Source organism: Eschrichtius robustus, chromosome 4 (genome assembly GCF_028021215.1).
Source record: "Eschrichtius robustus isolate mEscRob2 chromosome 4, mEscRob2.pri, whole genome shotgun sequence".
Lineage (NCBI taxonomy): Eukaryota > Metazoa > Chordata > Mammalia > Artiodactyla > Eschrichtiidae > Eschrichtius > Eschrichtius robustus.
This window is the reverse complement of record NC_090827.1, coordinates 9,186,785-9,205,183: the sequence shown is the minus strand read 5'-3', so window position 1 is coordinate 9,205,183 and position 18,399 is coordinate 9,186,785. Positions and strand designations below refer to the sequence as shown.

Sequence of the window (18,399 nt, the reverse complement as noted above, 5' to 3'; positions counted from 1 at the left end):
GAGGACTGGCAACCGTCTGGAGAAAAGGCTGTATAATTGGGCAAGGGTGAGTGGCGGGAGTCCGGTCAGGAGGCTTGTTTGCATTAGCTCGTTTGAGATACGCTGACTTTGACTAGGATGGTAGTGGTAAGGCGGGGAGAAGTCGGGGGGTTCTCTCTGTTTTAAAAATAGAATCAACAGGATTAGCTTAGAATTGGATGTGGGGTGTGATTATTGAGAGAATGACTTCTAAGATTTGGGGCCTGAAAAATGGAAGAATGGAGTAAAGAATATCAATTCCTTTTTTTAAAAAATTTTTTTAAATTAAAATTTTTTTTTAATTTTTTAAATTAAAATTTAAAAAAATTTTTTTAAATTAAAAAATTTTTGGCTGCTTTGGGTCTTTGTTGTTGCTTGAAAGCTTTCTGTAGTTGCTGCGAGCGGGGGCTACCCTTCGTTGCGGTGAACAGGCTTCTCATTGCGGAGGAGCAGGCTCTAGGCGTGAGGGCTTCAGTAGTTAGGGCACGCAGGCTCAGTAGTTGTGGCTTGTGGGCTCTAGAGCACAGGCTCAGTAGTCGTGGTGCACGGGCTTAGTTGATCTGTGGCGTGTGGGATCGTCCCAGACCAGGGCTCAAACCCGTGTCCCCTGCATTGGCAGGTGGATTCTTAACCACTGCGCCACCAGGGAAGTCCCAAGAACGTCTTTTACGAAGAAAGAAGATGGTAGGAGAATCACGGTTATAAGAGAAATTTCAAAAGTTTTGGACACCTTTTTTAAAATTAATTTTTAAAAAGTTTCAATGTTATGGAACAGTTACAACAGTAGCACAAAGAAATCCCATCTCCCCTTACCTAGATTCCCCAACTGTTGTTACCTTTTAACTGCATTTGCTCTCCCTCCATCCCCTCCCCCTCCCCCCCACCCCCACCATAGACCTTTTTCTGAAATCATGTACCATCACCCCTAGATACTCTGGCCTGCAACTCCAAAAAGCAAGGACACTGCTCCTCCATTACTGCCTTGCACACCTTCCGGCCACGGAGTCGGCTCTGATGCCATTGCCACCATCCAGTCCGTGGACTCCAGTCAGACCTCACCAGCTGCCCCAGAAGTGTCTCTTTTTCATTTCTGGCTCAGGATTCTCTCCAGAAACCCTCCTTTTTAAAAATCTTTTCTAATCCTGGACAGTTCTTTACTCTTTGCCTCTTATGTCCTCACACATATTCGAGAGTACATTTCATAGGGTCCATCCAGTGTTTCCTCGTGACCAGACTCAGGCCATGAATTCTTGGCAGAGATGCAACAGACATGATGCTATTTTCTTCCTTTTTTTCTCCCTTTTCTTCTGAGTCATGTGGCTGAGAGGGTCTTGGTGCTCCGGCCTGTTGTCAGGCCTGAGCCTCTGAGGTGGGAGAGCTGAGTTCAGGACATTCGACCACCAGAGACCTCCCGGTTCCATGTAATATCAGTCGGCGAGAGCTCTCCCAGAGAGCTCTCAATGCTAAGACCCGGCTCCACCCAACGGCCAGCAAGCTACACTGCTGGACACCCTATGCCAAACAACTAGCAAGACAGGAACACAACCCCATCCATTAGCAGAGAGGCTGGCTAAAATCATACTAAGTTCACATATACCCCAAAACACACCACTGGACACAGCCCTGCCCACCAAAAAGACAAGATCCAGCCCCACCCACCAGAGCACAGGCACCGGTCCCCTCCACCGGGAAGCCTACACAACCCACTGACCCAAACTTAGCTAACACTGGGGGCAGACACCCAAAACAACGGGAACTAACCTGCAGCCTGTGAAAAGGAGACCCCAAACACAGTAAGTTAAGCAAAATGGGAAGACAGAGAAATATGCAGCAGATGAAGGAGCAAGGTAAAAACCCACCAGACTGAACAAATGAAGAGGAAATAGGCAGTCTACCTGAAAAAGAATTCAGAGTAATGATAGTAAAGATGATCCAAAATCTTGGAAATAGAATGGAGGAAATACAAGAAACGTTTAACAAGGACGTAGAAGAACTAAAGAGCAAACAAACAATGAAGAACAACACAATAAATGAAATTAAAAATTCTCTAGAAGGAATCAATAGCAGAATAACTGAGGCAGAAGAACGGATAAGTGACCTGGAAGATAAAATAGTGGAAATAACTACCGCAGAGCAGAATAAAGAAAAAAGAATGAAAAGAATTGAGGACAGTCTCAGAGACCTCTGGGACAAAATTAAACGCACCAACATTCGAATTATCAGGGCCCCAGAAGAAGAAGAGAAAAAGAAAGGGACTGAGAAAATATTTGAAGAGATTATAGTTGAAAACTTCCCTAATATGGGAAAGGAAATAGTCAATTAAGTCCAGGAAGCACAGAGAGTCCCATACAGGATAAATCCAAGGAGAAACATGCCAAGACACCAAACTATCCAAAATTAAGTACAAGAAAAAATATTGAAAGCAGCAAGGGAAAAGCAACAAATAACATACAAGGGAATCCCCATAAGGTTAACAGCTGATCTTTCAGCAGAAACTCTGCAAGCCAGAAGGGAGTGGCAGGGCATACTTAAAATGATGAAAGGGAAAAACCTACAACCAAGATTACTTTACCTAGCAAGGATCTCATTCAGATTCGACAGAGAAATTAAAACCTTTACAGACAAGCAAAAGTTAAGAGAATTCAGCACCACCAAACCAGCTTTACAACAAATGCTAAAGGAACTTCTCTAGTCAGGAAACACAAGAGAAGGAAAAGACCTACAAAAACAACCCCAAAACAATTAAGAAAATGGTAATAGGAACATACATATCGATAATTACCTTAAATGTAAATGGATTAAATGCTCCAACCAAAAGACGTAGGCTCGCTGAATGGATACAAAAACAAGACCCATATATATGCTGTCTACAAGAGACCCACTTCAGTCCTAGGGACACAAACAGACTGAAAGTGAAGGGATGGAAAAAGATATTCCATGCACATGGAAATCAAAAGAAAGCTGGAGTAGCAATTCTCATATCAGACAAAATAGACTTTAAAATAAAGACTATTACAAGAGACAAAGAAGGACACTATATAATGATCAAGGGATCGATCCAAGAGGAAGCTATGACAGTTGTAAACATTCATGCACCCAACATAGGAGCACCTCAATACATAAGGCAAATGCTAACAGCCATAAGAGAGGAAATTGACAGTAACACAGTCATAGTAGGGGACTTGAACACCCCACTTTCACCAATGGAGAGATCATCCAAAATGAAAAGAAATAAGGAAACACAAGCTTTAAATGACAAACAAGATGGACTTAGTTGATATTTGTGGGACATTCCATCCAGAAACAGCAGAATACACTTCTCAAGTGCTCATGGAACATTCTCCAGGATAGATCATATCTTGGGTCACAAATCAAGCCTTGGTAAATTTAAGAAATTTGAAATCGTATCAAGTATCTTTTCTGACCACAATGCTATGAGACTAGATATCAATTAGAGGAAAAAAACTGTAAAAAATACAAACACATGGAGGCTAAACAGTATGCTACTAAATAACCAAGAGATCACTGAAGAAATCAAGAGGAAATCAAAAAATACCTAGAAACAAATGACAATGAAAACAGGACGACCCAAAACCTATGGGATGCAGCAAAAGCAGCTCTAAGAGGGAATTATATAGCAATACAATCCCACCTCAAGAAACAAGAAAAATCTCAAATAAATGACCTAACCTTACATCTAAAGCAATTAGAGAAAGAGCAAACAAACCCCAAAGTTAGCAGAAGGAAAGAAATCATAAAGATCAGATCAGAAATAAGTGAAAAAGAAATGAAGGAAACAGTAGCAAAGATCAGTAAAACTAAAAGCTGGTTCTTTGAGAAGGTAAACAAAATTGATAAACCATTAGCCATACTCATCAAGAAAAAAAGGGAGAAGACTCAAATCAACAGAATTAGAAATGAAAAAGAAGTAACAACTGACACTGCAGAAATACAAAGGATCATGAGAGATTACTACAAACAACTCTATGCCAATAAAATGGACAACCTGGAAGAAATGGACAAATTCTTAGAAAAGCACAACCTTCCAAGACTGAACCAGGAAGAAACAGAAAATATAAACAGACCAGTCACAAGCACTGACATTGAAACTGTGATTAAAAATCTTCCAAGAAACAATAAAAGCCCAGGGCCAGATGGCTTCACAGGCAAATTCTATCAAACATTTAGAGAAGAGCTGACACCTATCTTCTCAAACTCTTCCAAAATAGCAGAGGGAGGAACACTCCCAAACTCATTCTACGAGGCTGCCATCACCCTAATAGCAAAACCAGACAAAGATGTCACACAAAAAAAGAAAACTACAGACCAGTATCACTGATGATCATAGATGCAGAAATCCTCAACAAAATACTAGCAAACAGAATCCAACAGCACATTAAAAGGATCATACACCACGATCAAGTGGGGTTTATCGCAGGAATGCAAGGATTCTTCAGTATACACAAATCAATCAATGTGATACTCCATATTAACAAACTGAAGGAGAAAAACCATATGATAATCTCAACAGATGTAGAAAAAGCTTTCGATTAAATTCAACACCCACTTATGATAAAAACTCTCCAGAAAGTAGGCATAGGGAGAACTTAATAACATAATAAAGGCCATATGTGACAAACCCACAGCCAACATCGTTCTCAATGGTGAAAAACTGAAATCATTTCCTCTAAAATCAGGAACAAGTGAAGGATGCCCATTCTCACCACTGTTATTCAACATAGTTATGGAAGTTTTAGCCACAGCAATCAGAGAAGAAAAAGAAATAAAAGGAATACAAGTCAGAAAAGAAGAAGTAAAACTGTCACTGTTTGCAGATGACATGATACTATACATAGAAAATCCTGAAGATGCTACCAGAAAACTACTAGAGCTAATCAATGAATTTGGTAAAGTAGCAGGATACAAAAATCTGGATAGCAGGATACACAGAAATCTCTTGCATTCCTATACACTAACGAAAAGTCTGAAAGAGAAATTAAGGAAACACTCCCATTTACCATTGCAACAAAAAGAATAAAATACCGAGGAATAAACCTACCTAAGGAGACAAAAGACCTGTATGCAGGAAACCAAAAGACACTGATGAAAGAAATTAAAGATGATACAAACAGATGGAGAGATATACCATGTGCTTTGATTGGAAGAATCAACACTGCGAAAATGACTCTACTACCCAAAGCAATCTACAGATTCAGTGCAATCCCTATGAAACTACCAATGGCATTTTTCACAGAACCAGAACAAAAAATTTCACAATTTGTATGGAAACACAAAAGACCCCGAATAGCCAAAACAGTCTTGGGAAAGAAAAATGGAGCTGGAGGAATCAGGCTCCCTGAGTCAGACTGTACTGCAAAGCTACAGTAATCAAGACAGTATGGTACTGGCACAAAAACAGAAATATAGATCAATGGAACAGGATAGAAAGCCCAGTAACAGGTCTGGGATTCAGGATCAGTTAGAGCATCCATCCATGATATTTTTATTATCTGTAACCATGTTAACAGTGTTCATAGAGAATGATGACTTGACATAGAATACTGGACTATGTTATGTTTCATTATGTTTTGGACTAGTCAGCATACAAACATCTTTCCTCACACTGGAGAGCGCTAACCTAGTTGTCTCAAGCTCCACTGTGTGCACTAATCACTTAGGGTCTTGTTAAAAATGCAGATTCTGAGTCTAGAGCTCTGAGGTGGAGGCCAAGATTCTCCACTTCTTTTTTTTTTTTTTTTTTTAATTAATTTATTTTATTTATTTATTTTTGGCTTTGTTGGGTCTTCGTCGCTGTGCGCGGGCTTTCTCTAGTTGCGGCGAGCGGGGGCTACTCTTTGTTGCAGTGAGCAGGCTTCTCATTGCGGTGGCTTCTCTTGTTGCAGAGCATGGGCCCTAGGCACACGGGCTTCAGTAGTTGTGGCTCGCAAGCTCAATGGTTGTGGCTCGCGGGCTCTAGAGCGCAGGCTCAGTAGTTGTGGCGCACGGGCCTAGTTGCTCCGCAGCATGTGGGATCTTCCCGGACCAGGGCTCGAACCCGTGTCCCCTGCATTGGCAGGCAGATTCTTAACCACCGCGCCACCAGGGGAGGCCTCTCCACTTCTAATAGAAGATACTGATACTGATGCCTCAGTGGTCCTCAGACCACGCTCGGAGTACAGAGTTCTCACACCCGTCCGCCTCCCTGCTGCCGGTCCTTTACTGGCTCCTTACTGTCTACTGACTAACGTTCCACCTCTGAGTGACGGGGTTTCTCATGGGCCTGCTTTTTGATGCAGTCTTCTTTTCAGTCCCCGCCTCCACACATACACCTCAGCTCTGCCATGGCACTGAACTACTTGTAGTTTCTGGAGTAGGCCTTGTTATCGCATGCTTTGTTTGCCATCTTCCTCCCTCCTGACTGCCCTTTCTCTTCTTGGCTTACTCCTGTTGGCCCCTCTGATACACTACTTACGTCATCTTCAGACTGGGTTAGTCTCCTATTTGGCTTACAGGGCACCCTTAGCTACTTCTGTTCCAGCTTGTATTGAAATGATTGGTCTGTTGGCCTGTCGTCTTTGAGGCAGAACAAACTTTCTTGGCTAGCATATAGTAAGTGCTTAGGAAATGCTTGAATTGATGTGATTCTTCTCATAAAGTGTTTTCAATAATATCAGATTTTGAACAGTGATTTTGGCCTTTGTTTCTTCTACCCATAAGTAGTAACTCCTGTATAAAGATAGGAGTTACTGTCTTTTGGCCACGGTATTAGACCAGGGATCAAATCCCAGCCCTGCCCCTTCTAACAGTGACACTTTGAACCATTGCTTAATTCTCTAAGCCTTATCTGTTATATAACAGTAATAATAGTTACTGGTACTGCCTCATAACAATATTGTGTAAATTTAGATGAGGTCATCTATAAAGTATTTGGCGAAGATCTAGTCAGTACTCAGTAATGTTAATTGTATTATTAGGGCAGAAGAATGAAAACCAGTTCCTAAAGAGCCAGAAGACTTAAATGATCAATGAGGATGGGGCATATGACCATTGTTTTAATATTTAGTTCATAATAAGTTTTAAAACTTGAGTGTACTTACAAATTACCTGGGTGCTAGTTAAAAATATGGTTCCATAGACCCAATAGGTCTGAGTAGACTGTCCAGGGATCTGTATTTTTAATTAATATTCTGATTGATTCTAGAGTACCCATGGAACACATTTTAGAAACCTTAGTGTTTCATGAAAGCACTGAATTTAGGTTCTCTACCTATCAGTCAGATAATATGAGATGAGAATTTAGTAAGAGAAAATCAAGTTGAAAGAGGAACAAATGATCTAAAGGCAGGAATAATAAACTATGTTGCCAAGAAATGCAAGTTTCAGATGTTTAATGACTCGTTATCTCCTCACTTTTAATTCAGGATGTCTAAACAAGGACGGACAATCATCTTCTCCATTCATCAGCCTCGTTATTCCATCTTCAAGTTGTTTGATAGCCTTACCTTGTTGGCCTCAGGAAGATTAATGTTCCACGGGCCTGCTCAGGAGGCCTTGGGTTACTTTGCATCCACTGGTATGGTTGACTTCTTTATGAAATAAGATCCTTCATTAATAGTATCCTAAAGGAGAGCAAAGGGGTCACCTGGAGAGCTGTTTGAGTAGATATACCATGGTTTCCACTACTCCGAAACATCTTCAGTTAGTTTAGTGCTAGTTCTTCACTTTGCAGTGCCAGCTTGTTATTTAGGTATCTTTTTCTATCCTGTTTGAGTGTGTGTGTGAGTGTGAGTGTGTGTGTATTTCTATTGGGTCTGTATCTGTTCTCCTTCTCAGTTCTGCTGACCTTTCCCTAACAGTTCAATACATATATTGGCCTCATAGCCAGTTATCTGTCAGTTGAATTTTTTTGGAAAGGCCTAATGTCCCTAAATTATTTGTCTTCTTGACCATGGTACAGATTAGGCTTTATCATGTTTTTCCCTTACATGGGATGTTGATCTACCTTGGTTGGGGGTTCGTGGAGATGCTACTTAATTTTCTAGTAACGTTAGATTGCGGATTCAGCTTGGGTGTGAATTACCTGTCAGTATAATGGCTAGTCGAAAGTCTGACATCAATGGGCCAACATTCTGATGGCTCTGGATTTCCTGGTTCTATTTAAGTAGAAATACGTCATTTTTTTTATGACTTACGCAATCTGCTTCATTTTAGAGATCCTTGGATATGATTATAGATGGTGCTTCATGAACTCAAATATAGTTTTAAATATTTGCTATAACCACATTTTAAAATGTTTTTGTTTAGTCTCTGTCATTTAAAATTAAGAAACCTTGCATGGGTCTAGGGAGTTTAGGGGGGATGAACTTAAGGATCAGACTACAGGCCAAGCTGAGTTCAGATAATCATGTTGCTTCTGAGTCTGAGCTCATGCTGCTTGCTGCACGACAGGCCAGTGTATCAGGAGATGAGTTGCTGGGACAAGGAATAGAGACTTTATTCAGAAAGCCAGCAGACCGAGAAGATGGTGGCCTCGTGTCCCAAAGAACCATCTTCCCCGAGTTAGAATTCAGGCTTCTTTTATACTGAAAGGGAAGGGGGTGTGGCTGGTTGTTGAAAACTTCTTAGTGTCGGAATCCTTTGTTCTTGCGACTGTCCACCTAGGTCTGGTCATGGTGTTCCTGTAAACCTCCAACAAGACAAACATTATTCTCTGTTCTGCAACTCTTTATCTCTCTATGAATGGAAAAGTGTTCCACCTTTAAAGATCAGACCCTTGAGAATGGGCTATCCTGAATATTTCAGGCTCTAGGCAACATTCTTAACTTGTAGCAGAAGCAATAGAATACAAAGGTTCAAGTAAAAGAAACAGATCCAATATGGAGTCAGATTTGTTCTTCCCTATTACAGTGCCACAAGAAGTCAGGGTAAGCATTCAGCTATGCTGTGCCAGCCACATTCTCTTGAGAATGCCGTTCTGGTGATTTGTTCTCTATATCGGAATTACAGGAGCATAACAGAGGACCATTTGGACCTGAATTTAATAGGGGCAAAAGCAATCATTGCTAAAGTGGGTACTGGTATTCTAGCAGTCCCCAGGTGAACTTGGAGAGCAGAACATACCCCAGGCCTCTCCCAAACACAGTCCTGCTATGCCTTAGCTGGCTTTAAGGAACATTAGTTCTTCTATAGCTTTTTTTTTTTTTTTTTTTTTTTTCAACTTATTTTTTTTTTCTTGGACCTATATCTAGATTTCTGAAGAAGTTCTGATAAGCACCATAGCATATTGATAGCTGTTTCAGGTCTTATGAATTATGATGGGTAAGGACCAAGCACTAACAGAAGACTTGCTAAGAGCCCAAGGTTGGTTTGGAGTGTGCTGTTTTGTGAAGAGTCAGAAAACTGTTGAAATACCGTGCGATTAAAAGGAAGCGGTAAATTAGTGAGGGGAGAAGAGAGAAGAAAAGTGAGGGAGAAATTGTTAGATCCTGTCTCTCCCAGCAATGCCTCCCTCACCCCCTGAGTCTTTATTTCCCAAGACTATCAAGTTTGTGTACCTGAGTTACCTTCTTTTGCAGGTTACCACTGTGAGCCCTATAATAACCCTGCAGACTTCTTCCTGGACGTCATTAATGGAGACTCCTGTGCTGTGGTGTTAAACAGAGAAGACACAGACGGTGAAGGTTAGCAGATCTGTTGAGAGTCACAGATTATTGCCTAATTGAGTTGGCTGAAGCTTAGCAACGTGATAGCTCACTAAAACATGGCTGTGTGAATTTACATCAATCCTGTCCTCTGATACTGGTTGTCCCAGTTTGTTTGGCTGCTGTAACAAAAATACCATATAGACTGGGTGGTTTAAACAATAAACATTTATTTCTCACAGTTCCGGAGGCTGGAAGTCCAAGATCAAGGTGCCAGCAGATTTGGTGTCTGCTGAGGACCTGCTTCCTGGTTCATAGATGAGCGACCATATTATTGCCTCCTCATGTGGTGGGAGTGGGGAGGGAGCCCTCTGGGGCCTCTTTCATAAGGGTACTAATCCCACTCCTGAGGGGTCCACCCTCATGACCTAATCATCCCTCAAAGGCCTTGCCTTCAGATACCATCACATTGGGGATTGGGTTTCAGCATATGAAGTTTGGGGGCACACAAACATTCAATCTCATAGCATCAGTCAACACAGATTTTGTTGTCTGTGAGAGTGCTGTTTTTGATTTAATCTGTAAATGAGCATTTATAGGATGGTGTCAGTTCTAAGGGGAGTTCCCATTTTTTAAAAAGTGCCCATTGTTTGCATAGTGGCTCCTCGGTATCCAAGGGGGATTGGTTTCAGAACTCCCCCCACTCCCCTCCGCAGATAACAGAATCCAAGGGTGCTCAAGTCCCTTAGAGTAGGCCCTCCCTATCCCCTGGGTTCAACGTCTGTGGATACAGAGGGCCAACTGTATAGTGTTTTGAAATAAGAAACTTGGCAGTTTATGCATTTGCACATTGTAAAAAGCAAAGACCAGGTTTTTTATTAGGAATTATAACTCCATATGGTGAGAAGTCTATTTTAAAAGATTTAGGGTCCAAATGTTATAACTAGGAAAAGATCAGTGAGTTTGCTGTATCCGTAAGTTTACAGAAGTAGGCCAATTTACTCTGTTTTTCTACTTTGTAAAACAGTGACAGATCTCATAATTTTTTATACTCAAGCTTTAGAATTAAGGTACTAGGGAAGAATCTAAGAAAGCGGTTACAGAAAAATGGACTAAATCAGCTGTTATTTTGTTAATAATGTTTCCCTTCTTTATCCACTTTTATTCCAAAGCCAAGGAGACTGAAGAGCCTTCCAAGACAGATACTCCACTCATAGGAAAATTAACTGAGTTTTATGCCAACTCCTCCTTCTTCAAGGAAACAAAAGTTGAGTTAGAGCAACTCTCAGGGGGTCAGAAAAAGAAGAAGATTTCAGTCTACAAGGAGATCACCTATGCCACCTCCTTCTGTCATCAGCTCAGATGGATTTCCAGGCGTTCATTCAAAAACTTACTGGGTAATCCCCAGGCTTCTGTAGCTCAGGTAACCTGGCAGAGTCTTCTAATTATGCTGTAAAATACTCATTTGGGGGCATTAGGTTCTGATACAGTCTATCTAAGGATTATGCTTACCTTCTACCCACACTTCTATGTATTTATTTATCCCCATTCCATTTGGGGTATAGAAACACGTAAAACCCAATTAAGTTTTTACTTATAGAAGATTTCTTTTTTAATGGGTTGTTTTTTTTGGACTATCTAATTGAGAATTTTGGTCGATTTAGGCAAGCTGTAATGGATAATCTTTGTAGAAAAAAAATATTTTTTCATAAATTGTGAAGTGAAGGAAATGTTTGACCACATTTGGGGTTTTCTGGTGGCCACACATGTCCATTTCCTGATGCATTCAACAAGTTCTTACTGATCACGTGCTGCATTTTGGAGCTTGTACACAGCAGTGAACAAAGTGGGCAAAAGTAAAATCCCTGCTCTCGTGGAGCTTGTTTCCTTATGAGGAGAGACAGATGATAAATTCATATAGAAATAAGATACATAGCGTGTCAGGTGGTAAAAAGGGCTAGGAAGAGAGTTTAAGCAGAGAAGTGGAGAAAGGAAGAGAAAGAGAGAAGGAAAGGAAGTGGGGGAAGAGGAAGAGCAAGGGAAGGGGTTGGTTTGCATCTTACGTCAGGTGGAAAGTGGCCAGGGAAGCTTTCAGCTCAGTGTCACGTCCCTGAGGGCCGTAGGGCTGGCCACTGCGCAAAGAGCCTGTGTGCAAATGCTGTTCCTTACGATCGACCTTCCTCATTGAGGGCTTCTGATCTTAGGAGAGCGCTAGACACCTAAAACAGCGTGAGGTTAACACAGAGGTAGCAGGCAGACTTGAATTCTGTTCAGGAAGTCTCCACTGTCAGACTGACTTTCTCTTAATTAAGATGAAATAATGTTCTTTTTCTCTTTTGGCTGACTCCATTGATAGTTGTTGATAATGACTCCTTCATGATTTTCCTGTTATTCTTTTCTTTTCTTTTTTTTAAAAATAAATTTATTTATTTATTATTTATGGCTGTGTTGGGTCTTCGTTTCTGTGCGAGGGCTTTCTCTAGTTGCGGCAAGCGGGGGCCACTCTTCATCGCGGTGCGCGGGCCTCTCACTGTCGCGGCCTCTCTTGTTGCGGAGCACAGGCTCCAGACGCGCAGGCTCAGTAGTTGTGGCGCACGGGCTTAGTTGCTCCGCGGCATGTGGGATCTTCCCGGACCAGGGCTCGAACCCGTGTGCCCTGCATCGGCAGGCGGACCCTCAACCACTGCGCCACCAGGGAAGCCCTCTGTCATCCAAAACCCTCATATTCCCAGTTTCACTGGTCCATCCTTTCTAAGGAAGTCAGTTTAGCCAGTTATTTTGGGCTTGGCCGATTTTATTATCACTGAATTTCTGCCAAGTGCTAAAAGATGGCATGTTGTTGTCTCCAGTGAAACATCACGGACTTCTTACCACATGCACCATCATTTTCATACCGCAGTACTGTCGCCTTCTAGGTATTGATGCCGAGAGCCTATATCCCTCTTTGAGACGTACTGCTAATTGCTCCAAACAGTTTTGTACTTGTTATTTGGCATTTCTGTCAGAACATGAACACTTTTGTGTACTTTCAATCAAGGGTACGTTTTTATCCTTTTAGAGTAGATTTGATATCATTTGGGAACAAATTCTGTAAGTAAGGTCAACCTGGTTATCCATTGTTCAACCGTGAGATGATATACGGCAGGTGATTCTTAGTTTGATTTATGCATTAGATTTTTTTATTTGGAAAATAAAGTTCTCTTGCCTCTAAAAGTGGTTTCTAAATGCCTTGTCCAAGTCACATACAGTCGGCCCTCAGTATCCCGGGTTCCACGCACGCTGAGGTTGGAGGAACCCACGGGTGCGGAGGACTGACTGCATGACTCCATTTTATATAAGGAGTTGGAGCATCTGTGGATTTTGAGGCTCCACGGGGATCCTGGAGCCAGCCCCCTGCCGCTACCAAGGGATGACTCCATATGGCAGCTCTGGGCAGGGGCGATTAGAATGCGGAGCTCTTTGTAATAGTACACCAGGTTTCTGCACCTTCTGGTGCTAGGCTTTCTTCAGATGCAAACCCCATGCCTAGTGCCTCCAAGTTGCACGTTCAGCCTACTTACCTCCTCAGTGACCTCAGTTCCACAAAAGGAATCCCAACAATGTTCAGAGCAGTGACAATCTTGCAGAACAGGGATAGAAGCTTGCATCTCCCTGAGCATCTGCATGGGGGGGTGGGGGGAACTCTTCTTCAGACATGTCAATGCTGGAATGTTAGCTTAAGACAAGAGTAGGCAAACCTTTTTTGTAAAGGGTCACGGGGTAAATACTTCAGGCTCTGCAGCTCGTGTGGTCTTTGTCTCAAGTAGTCAAGTCTGCCATTTTCGCAAGAAAGCAGCCATAAATACATTTAAAAAAATGAACATGGCTGTGTTCCAATCAAACTTTTTTCACGGACACTGAAATATGAATTGTATGTAAATTTCATGTGGCAAGAAATATTCTTCTTCTTTTTTTTCTTTCAACCATTAATAAAATGGTAAAAAACTATGCTTGCTCGTGGACTGAACAGAAATAGACCTGAGGGCCATAGCGTGCTGACTTCTGGTTTAGGGTTTTTTATAATCTTGTGAGTGTGTCTTTTATTTCTCTAAGTGTTTGAATGTGGAGCTATTAAAATGTTTTATGGCTTACAGCCATAAAAGATAAATAAAAGATAAATCTGGTATGGGTAGTCTTACAGCCATACTTAGGTTTGAACTCGTCATTTACATGAGTTAGACTTTGCTTCTGGTAATGCATTTAACCAAAGGTTGTCTTTGGAAGATATTGGAATGAATGGATTATCTGTATGAGAAGATTTAATGTTCATTTAATGTGCCAAAGGTTTCCTGATCAAATCTACTTGGAAAATACTGTCATGAATCTCTTGGAGATTCATTGTTTCTATTAGCACATTTAACATTTGGCTATGGATTAATTTTTTCAGTGACAGCAATAAACATCCCTTAGAATCCACCTTGAGAAATGTTGGCAAACACATTTGAACAAAGATAGAATAACACATTTAGGACATTTCTTTTCAAAAGAAGCCAGCTGTACAGAACTCATAGGATAGAATTTCTTTGCTCCATTAAGCAATGTTTAGTTTTCCTGTTTATTTTCTTTTCCTTAATGTAAGAAGGAAAAACATAGACGCACCTTGTAAAACCATGACAAAATTATGAGATTAATAATTTTGTCAATATGTTTGAAAAGTTTCCTTGAAAATACTTTTAGAATTTTGAAACCTTTAGGAAACATCCAAACGATAAAACTGACAGTTTGTTAACATAAGTTACTAAGTTTGAATGTAGAAGAAACAAAGCATGTGGAGTGTCCAATTTTAAAAGTCTGACTATTCTTATAGTTATACAAGGTGAAAGTATAGACTTGTATACACGTGCATGCACACATGCTGATGGGGTTATTATTATTTATTTTGGAAGCTTGATCTGTTGACGTGAAGTATAGTATATATATATATATATATATATATATTTATAAATTTATTTATTTTTCTTTATTTATTTTTGGCTGCATGGGGTCTTCGCTGCTGCATGCGGTCTTCCTCTAGTTGCGGCGAGCGGGGGCTGCTCTTCGTTGTGGTGCGCGGGCTTCTCATTGCAGTGGCTTCCCTTGTTGCGGAGCACGGGCTCTAGGCACCCGGGCTTCAGTAGTTGTGGCTCACGGGCTCTAGAGCACAGGCTCAGTAGTTGTGGCGCACGGGCTTAGTTGCTCCGCAGCATGTGGGATCTTCCCGGACCCAGGCTTGAACCCGTGTCCCTTGCATTTGGCAGGCAGATTCTTAACCACTGCGCCACCAGGGAAGCCCGAAGTATAGTATACTTTGAAGGTAATTAAAATATGCCAGGGTAATAGATTTTTTTTTTTTTCAAATTTCTGACTGTCTTTTTTAGCAAGGCAATTTTTAAGGACATCTCAAATCATATTCTTTCCAGACTGGTCTTCATGAGCTAGTCTTCACAGGTCATGATCCTGTTTTGCAGTTTTGTTTGCTTCATGCCAAAAGTGTCTTGACAAGTTACTTCAAGTCTTGATACTACTGCACTGTTGTAGTACTGAGGTGTTTTGTTTTGTTTTGTTTTGTTTTTAAACTTTGAAGGTTCCAAGGTACATCGTGGGATATTTTGTTTTCTTTAGGTTATCATTTACTATATTTTTAAATTCATTTAATTAAATTTAACTAAAAAGTACAATAAGTAGAATTTCCTTAAGTAAATTATAATGTAACCCTTACCCCTTGGCTTATAGAAGTGTCCTTAAGAGACAGTTTGTCAGTCTTAAAAACCGAAGTGATGTTTAGCCAGTCTTCTTAGGAGTCATCAAACAGAGTGAGTGGGTGAAGGTAGGTAAGAGTGGCAAAGCATTGCCAGCTTAGTCCTGCTGTTGGCTGTAGGTCCTCCGGGCTGAGGTTGCTGGGGAAGCAGTGACTGAAGGGTGGGTAACGGATGCACTCGGGTGCCCTCAGAGAAAGCTGGCTGAATGCTTTGGTGACAGTGACAGTGCACTTTTCCAGTGCAGGCGTGGACTCTCCCGACCCCTACTTCCTTATTGTGCAAAATTACATTGTTCGAATTTTCTTCATGTGTGCTTCAAAATTTTGGTTCATTTCTATTTATTTTTCATGTTAAGAGTAAAGATATCCTGTTTTTATTGGAGCCTCTTGAAATATCACACTATGAATGTCCACTAGCACAAAGGTTGAGAGTTCAGGCCAGAACTCTTAGCCACTCGGACTTTATTTCACCCCCCAGACTATTTTGCTAGGTGCTTGCATTGTTCTGCTACACTCTACGGCATTCCCAGGCCCAGTAGCCTGAACTGGACCATGAACTGGCAGGGCCTGGTAAAGCACTGGGAGAAATCTTAGCTTTTCTACTTTGTCGCCTGTCAGTCTCCCTAGCACACAGATAAATTATTTTTATTTCAATTTAAAAAGTAGTCTTAATAACATACACTGTTTTATACTTTCCCAAGGACTATGGCCAAGCCATTTAAAATCAATGGAGAGTTTCATTATGTAGCCAGATATATTTTAATAATAATGTGTTACGTTTTTACCTTTAATTGAAATTCTTTTTTTCTTTTTGAAAAGATAATTGTAACAATCATTCTGGGACTGGTGATAGGTGCCATTTTCTACGATCTAAAAAATGATCCTGCAGGAATCCAGAACAGGTGAGTAAATTTGGATCTTGATTTTGAGAATGTGCTGTTAACTTTTCTTTCAAGCTTATGAAAATCGATTACGAATTTGAATTTGAGATAAGCAAAGGGTAAATTGAGGAGTAGAACAAGTCAGAGAATTGAAAGCTGAATGGAAGAATTAATTATTTAGTGCTAAAATATACAGAACCTAAAATTTACCCTCTTAACCAATTTTAAGTGTCCAGTTCAGTGGCATTAATTACATTCACGTTATTGTTCAGCCCTCCCCACCTTGCAACTCCAGAACTTTTTCATCTTCCCAAACCGCCTCTCTGTACCCACTGAGCAACAGCTCCCCATTCTCCCTTTCCGCAGCCCCTGGAAATCACCATTATACTTCCTGTCTCTGATTTTAACTATTCTAAGTACCTCATATAAGTGGAATCATGGAGTATTTGTCTTTTTGGTGACTGGCTTTATTGCCCTTAGCATAATATCTTCAAGGTTCATTCATGTTGTAGCGTGTGTCAGAACTTATTTCTTTTTAAAGACGAAATAATACTCCATTGTATGGATATACCACATTTTGTGTATCGATTTGTCTGTCCATGGACACTGGTTTGTTTCCACTTTTTGGCTGTTGTGAATGATGGTGCTATGAGCATGGATGTACAAATAAATATCTGTTTGAGTCTCTGCTTTAAATTCTTTTGGGTAAATACCCAGAAGTGGAATTGCTGGATCATTTGGTAATCCCATTAATTTTTTTGAAGAACTGCTACCCTGTCTTCTACAGTAGCTACACTATGTTGCATTTCTACCAGTAGTGCACAGGGTTTCAGTTTCTCCCCAACCTTACCAACACTTATTTTTTCTTTTGTTTTCTTTTTTTTTTTAAATAGCTCCCCTCATTAGTGGACAGTGGTATCTCATGGTGGTTTTGATTTGCATTTCCCTAATGATTATTGTATTGTTGAGCATCTTTTCAGGTGCACATTGGCCATTTGTGTTTCTCCTTTGGAAGCATGTCTATTGAAGTTCTTTAACCATCTTTTAATTGGGTTTTTTTGAAGATTGTTGAGCTGTTAAATTCCTTATATATTCTGGATACGAACCCCTTATCAGATATAAATTTGCAAATATTTTCTGCCATTCTGTGTGTTGTCTTTTCACTCTGTTGGTGTGTCCTTTTTTAAAAAAAAATATTTATTTATTTTATTATTTATTTTGGCTGCGCCGGATCTTAGTTACGGCACGCGGGATCTTTTAGTTGCGGCATGCGGACTTCTTAGTTGTGGCGTGCAGCCTCCTCAGTTGCGGCATGCGTGCGGGATCTAGTTCTCCCACCAGGGATTGAACCTGGGCCCTCTGCATTGGGAGCACAGAGTCTGACCCACTGGACCACCAGGGAGGTCCCTGTTGGTGTGTCCTTTGATGCACAAAAATTTTAAAATTTGACATAGTTCAGTTTATCTGTTTTTTTCTTTTGTTGCCTGTGAGTTAATTTCCTTTTAAGGTTTTGATTTGTTTGACCTGGGGTGGTGGTGGGGACTCAGTTTTTTCTGTTGTAGGGTTAGTACTTACGTTAGTTTACCTTCCCTGGTTTCGGTCATAACGTGCCCTTAAAGCTATGTTTCCTGATGAGACTTTGTAATGGACCACAACATGCTCTGAATAGAGGTGCTGAGCAGAGTGGAAGACCACAGAGTTCTCCTTGGCTTTATTTATTGAGAGCCGCCCTGGGCCAGGCACTGTCCTCCGGGCTTTACATCCAGGGTCTCAGGTTACCCTCCCAGCCAAAGAAGTGGATGGTTTTATCCCCATTTCACTACTGAGCAAAGCTGTAGTAGCTTAAGTTGAATCTGTTTTGATATCTGGAAAAGGATGATTGTTTATGAAAGGCAGAACAAGCATAAAGGTCAATTCTTCACTCAGGTTAAAGTAAGAGATCTCCTATGGGGCGTCAGATAGTGAGATGATTATTGGAGCTTTTTTCTAGAGTTATGTTATTGTTTTTCTTTTTATCTTCCCCGAGGGCTGTGTTCTTCTCTGGTTTATTCGAAACTTGCTAGTAATTGATGGTTTGTACCCT

General features: G+C 40.8%; 1 protein-coding gene across 10 annotated transcripts in view; it reads left to right on the top strand.

The window, feature by feature from the left end:
- The window catches only part of ABCG2 (ATP binding cassette subfamily G member 2 (JR blood group)), a 155,490-nt gene that overhangs the window by 125,524 nt on the left and 11,567 nt on the right, over positions 1-18,399 (top strand). For all 10 annotated transcript variants that reach the window (XM_068542423.1, XM_068542428.1, XM_068542426.1 and 7 more), the window contains 4 exons: positions 7,440-7,591; positions 9,594-9,698; positions 10,832-11,082; positions 16,255-16,337. In XM_068542423.1, the coding sequence (XP_068398524.1) occupies positions 7,440-7,591; positions 9,594-9,698; positions 10,832-11,082; positions 16,255-16,337 (591 nt within the window). The remainder of the gene's footprint in view (positions 1-7,439; positions 7,592-9,593; positions 9,699-10,831; positions 11,083-16,254; positions 16,338-18,399) is intronic.